Raw genomic sequence first — 4,423 nt, 5'->3', positions numbered from 1 at the left:
AATGTAATATTTTGAGAAGCTGTATTATATCCACATTTTGTTCCCTTGTAATAGTAAGACTCTTGTTCTTTTGATAGCGTCATTCTGTTACTAACGCATGCCGTCCGGTTACATTATATTCACAAAGGGCAAAACACTACCGGAAAGGCCAAACCAAGTGATGGGCCAGACAAACCTCAGGCCTAGACCTCAACGACAGGTAACAGTTCTGGTCGATAAGGTGATTAGAAATGAACGTATGGCTCTTATGTTCACAGTATCAATGTATGACAAGATCCTTATATTGTGAGAGGCCATGTGTTTTCCGCATTGTTCCAACTTGTAACTTCATCCTATACCCTTCGATTGGCGTCATTGTTTGTGTTTTTGTTTGATTTAATTAACGTCTTATTAAATAAAAGCTAGGGTCATGTAAGGACAGCCCTGATGCATGTGGTGTGTATAAAGTGTATGGTGCGTGTTTTGGGAGACTGCGGTGTTTTCTTGTCTAGTGGAAATCTTGCCTTTTCATAGTTCTTAATCATTGTAGCATGTCGCCGAAGACACCAAGCAACACATCAAGACCCAACCTGGTCACATTCTACTGACAACGGGCGAACCAGTCGTCCCACGCAAGAACAGAAACTACTATTTTTAGCAAGAACAGAAACTACTATTTTTATAGACTTTGTTGTGTATATTCGTGCTGAATCTTCATATAATAGAGAAACTGGTTTAAGTGGTATCCCACTAAATCAATTGGCGTCTTAGCGTCGATAAGTCGGTAGAATTAATGATTTTCTGGTACTGGGCTGTCATTTTGGAAGAATGATTAGGATTTTCTTTGTCCTTTTGATTGTTCTATCTGTAAATTTGTTTAATCACTTTTAGAAATTCTTTCTTTAAATTACCAGGAACATTTTTAGATAAATGTCAAGCGTTTTTTAGAAGAGGTTTTCTATTAGTAAGATTTGTCCACCAGAACTCAATGTAATGGTCGGATCTTGGCAAAAGAAATTAAAACATTGTACATTCATGTTTCAAATACTCAACAACAAGCTCACGACTCACCACAGTTTGTTGATAATCATTATAACATTTGGTTTGACAATCGTAGCAAATTTCTGGATCAATGAAAAAACATTACATTATGTTCACATCTTAACATGTATTATGTCAATAACAAATCTGGTTACATATCAGAAGCAGTTTTCTAGAAATAATTTACATGATAAGCGTTATTGAAGAGGGAGATTACAAAAGAGAAACGTCCATCTGGCACGTATCAATGCTGGTTTATATAATAAATTGTGCTTGGTTTCATACTCAACAAACAATGTAACCGTGTACATGTAAAGACTTTCCAATATACGTCAGGTAAATCTTAGTTCGCATAGATAAAATTTCACGGATTTACTTTGACCGCGAAAGTCGTGATAACAATATGCATGCTAAAGAGAAATATCAGCTGGTTTATAGTACAAAAGCATGCGATCATGATAACGAAGTGACAAGTATGGATTCCTAAAGAACTGTGGTGGAATAAAACACTTTTTACACTCACATTGAACTGATTAAATTTTCTATATAATAATTTGACTCAAGAACAGCTTATCTGCAGATGATATGAAATGTCAGGTTTCCAAACCATAACTTAAGCACAAACCGTAAGTGAGTTTATGTTAAGTTAAGTCTGTCCAGAACCTGACGTTTTAATTGAACCTTGTCAGTTTTACCGTTGGTGAGTTTAGGAAAGGAATCAAACCTGAGGAAATAAGACGGTTTGTTCCCCAACACATTATCCCCAAGGACCGCTTCACATTTCTTATCAAGGTCTACATCAGTGATGTCTGGTTCATCCTTCAGTGCGTAACAGGCACATACCTCTTCAAGTAGCCGAGTATCCGGTACCGCCATCACAACAACCTCCCGTACACCTGGCAGCTTGGAAATAACGCTTTCTACTACACTCGACAGAACTTTCAGACCGCCCCGTTTAATGACGTCATTAGATTTCCCCTTCACAAACAACTTGCTTTCTGTCGTAATGATCCCGACGTCTCCGGTTCTAAACCAGCCGTTATTGAATGATGCGGTGTTGAGTTCTGGAGCGTCCCGGTAACGCCGCAACATGAATGGCGATCTAATGAGGATTTCCCCTAACTCCCCGTGGATAAGGCATTGAGTTTTGTCTCCGGTTATTTTGACCTCGTAACCCGGAAAAAGAGATCCAATGTGGCCTTCCTCCATGTCCCGAGAAAGTTCTATAACAGCAGCAAATCCGATTTCTGTGGATCCGTAAGCCATGAACATTTTCTCTGTACATTTACCAATAATTCCTGTTAGTTTTCTGTCAATATATTGCCCGCCAGTGGTGATCGAGTACAGTTTGTAGTCAAACTGAAGAATACTATCCAGATTTTCGAGGATATCGACAATCGCATAAGGAAGAAATCCTGCACTCTCGCATCGCTCAGTTGTGATGATTTCCCAAATACTCAGGATGTTTTCCTTCCTCATGCCTATTGCTGTATCAACGAACACGCGTTTATTTCCATTCAGGATACTGAACAACGGACTCCCGCCCAACCAGCAAAATGGCCGGTCGTTGTAAACGGTATGACAAGGACAATCGCTACCTGCTCCTATAAAAGACGTGTATGGCGCGTTCACAATTGCTAAATGGGTCATCTCGACGCTTTTAGGGTTTCCAGTTGAACCTGAAGTGACAAATATCAAGGCGCAACTCTCAGGCTGTAGTCTTGGCAATGAAACAGTTTCCTCTTCAGGTGTAAGGACAACTTCATCTATCGACTTAAGCGTAGTCAGCTTCGATGTTTGTAGTAAAACAGTAAGCAGGGTATCCTGCTGTCTGGACTCGTCATCTGACAAGTATGATTCCATGTCGGATATATAAATCTTGTCGGATTCCGGATCAATTAGGACAGCATCGCATTTAGTCTTCTTTAGTAACTTTAATGTCTCGGAGAATGATTCTGACGTTTTGTATATATGAACCGCAACGGCTCCAGATAAGAAGATAGCAAACTCTGCTACAATCCACTCGATGGAGTTTGGCCCAATAATGGCCACACTGTCTCCCGCTTTGATCCCTTTACAGACAAGATACTTTGCGATATACGTGGACCTTTCGAGAAGTTCTCTATACGTCAAAGACTCTCGACCTCCGCCCTGGAATCGTTGAACACATATTTCCTTATTTGGGAATGCATTCACTCTCTCGTGCAGTATATCCACAATAGACTTGTACCGTACTTCCTCCATGTTTGGGCAGGAAAGGTAGCTTAGATTGGCAGTCATGGTCAAAGTTAAAATCTGAAATGTAAATGATTCGAGATACAAAAATCAGTTTTGATATATTTAAGTTCAATCAAAAGCAAGGTCATTAGAATTACACGCATCAAGTTGTACAGAAGCATTTTCTTTATCCATCGTCGTTTTTTCCACAACAAGCAGCCACCTCATCCATCTTGTAATAACAATTGGGAAATAGAGACTCAACACAACAATATCAAACACATTTATTATAACAATATGAAAATTGTCCAAGCGAGCCAAATATGTTGGTAACCGACGATAATTTTACCAAAGATTGATGTTTTTATGTCTCATCAAATAAGTGTTCATTAGGGTTATACTCAAGATTTTACCAAAAGCTTAACAATATTGTACATATGATTTTCTTTTTCAAATTGCTATTGAATATTTTACAACAAGGTTCCTTTGAAATAACCAACTACGAAGAACACTTTATTTATTGAAAGAAGACAAGTACTATAAAAAGGACAGAGTTCCAGTATACATGAAGACACAACATGAACATAAAGCAGTTTCCCAAAACACGCACCTCGCACTACATACCGCTACATACTACATACCTGAGAGGCCGTCCTTACATGACTGTGACTGTTAATAGGACGTTAAATAATTAAACAAACAAAGATACTTACTTATTTAACTTCACCATCAGCTGTGTCTTTTGTTATATTGTGTATATAACGAATAAAATTATATCTTAACGGTCAACGTTTACATGTCATATCTCATGATTTTCACAAGCACGAGTGTTTGTAAGGGATTGGCACATTAATATTCCAAGCACATGTAGAACATGTAAAGAATATTGTTACTTAACGTTTACACATATTGTCAATGTCCTATATCTTGCATCTGTGGTAAAACCACATTTGTAAATATCGTTTTCTTACCTGCTGCCCCTATTGCATGATCGTAAAAGGCGACTAAATTTAGGATCTTATCTTTTCTCTTCTTCCTAACTGACTTTAGCTTTCCTAATGCCTCCCTTGGCACCGCCTCACTTTTGGCCATGAGTTGAGCGTTCGCCCCTGTGAGGAAGGCTCTGGGTCCTGTCCCTTGGCCGAGACACACCAAAGTCTATAAAAGTGGTAGTTTCTGCTCCTGC

The 4,423-nt window shown here is 38.8% G+C and overlaps 1 protein-coding gene across 2 annotated transcripts; it reads right to left on the bottom strand.

Moving 5' to 3' along the window:
- Positions 1 to 642: 642 nt before the first annotated feature.
- LOC138310485 (long-chain-fatty-acid--CoA ligase FadD13-like) lies at positions 643 to 4,088 on the bottom strand. 2 transcript variants are annotated; one of them, XM_069251720.1, is made up of 2 exons: positions 3,951 to 4,088; positions 643 to 3,315 (listed from the first exon to the last, which is right to left on the bottom strand). In XM_069251720.1, exon 2 carries the CDS (start codon positions 3,298 to 3,300, stop codon positions 1,657 to 1,659), a length of 1,644 nt encoding a protein of 547 aa, XP_069107821.1. In that variant the 5' UTR covers positions 3,301 to 3,315; positions 3,951 to 4,088; the 3' UTR covers positions 643 to 1,656. The 2 variants fall into 2 exon arrangements, with proteins under 2 accessions (XP_069107821.1, XP_069107822.1); XM_069251721.1 differs by having other exon boundaries at positions 3,879 to 4,011.
- Between the last annotated feature and the right edge of the window lie 335 nt (positions 4,089 to 4,423).

The sequence above is a fragment of the Argopecten irradians genome, chromosome 16, assembly GCF_041381155.1.
Source record: "Argopecten irradians isolate NY chromosome 16, Ai_NY, whole genome shotgun sequence".
In the NCBI taxonomy this organism is placed as follows: domain Eukaryota; kingdom Metazoa; phylum Mollusca; class Bivalvia; order Pectinida; family Pectinidae; genus Argopecten; species Argopecten irradians.
This window is presented reverse-complemented; position numbering and strand designations above follow the sequence as displayed.

Bases quoted from the DNA above. Each gene is read 5' to 3' on its own strand.
- LOC138310485 (XM_069251720.1), bottom strand. From the start codon at position 3,300: ATGACTGCCAATCTAAGCTACCTTTCCTGCCCAAACATGGAGGAAGTA.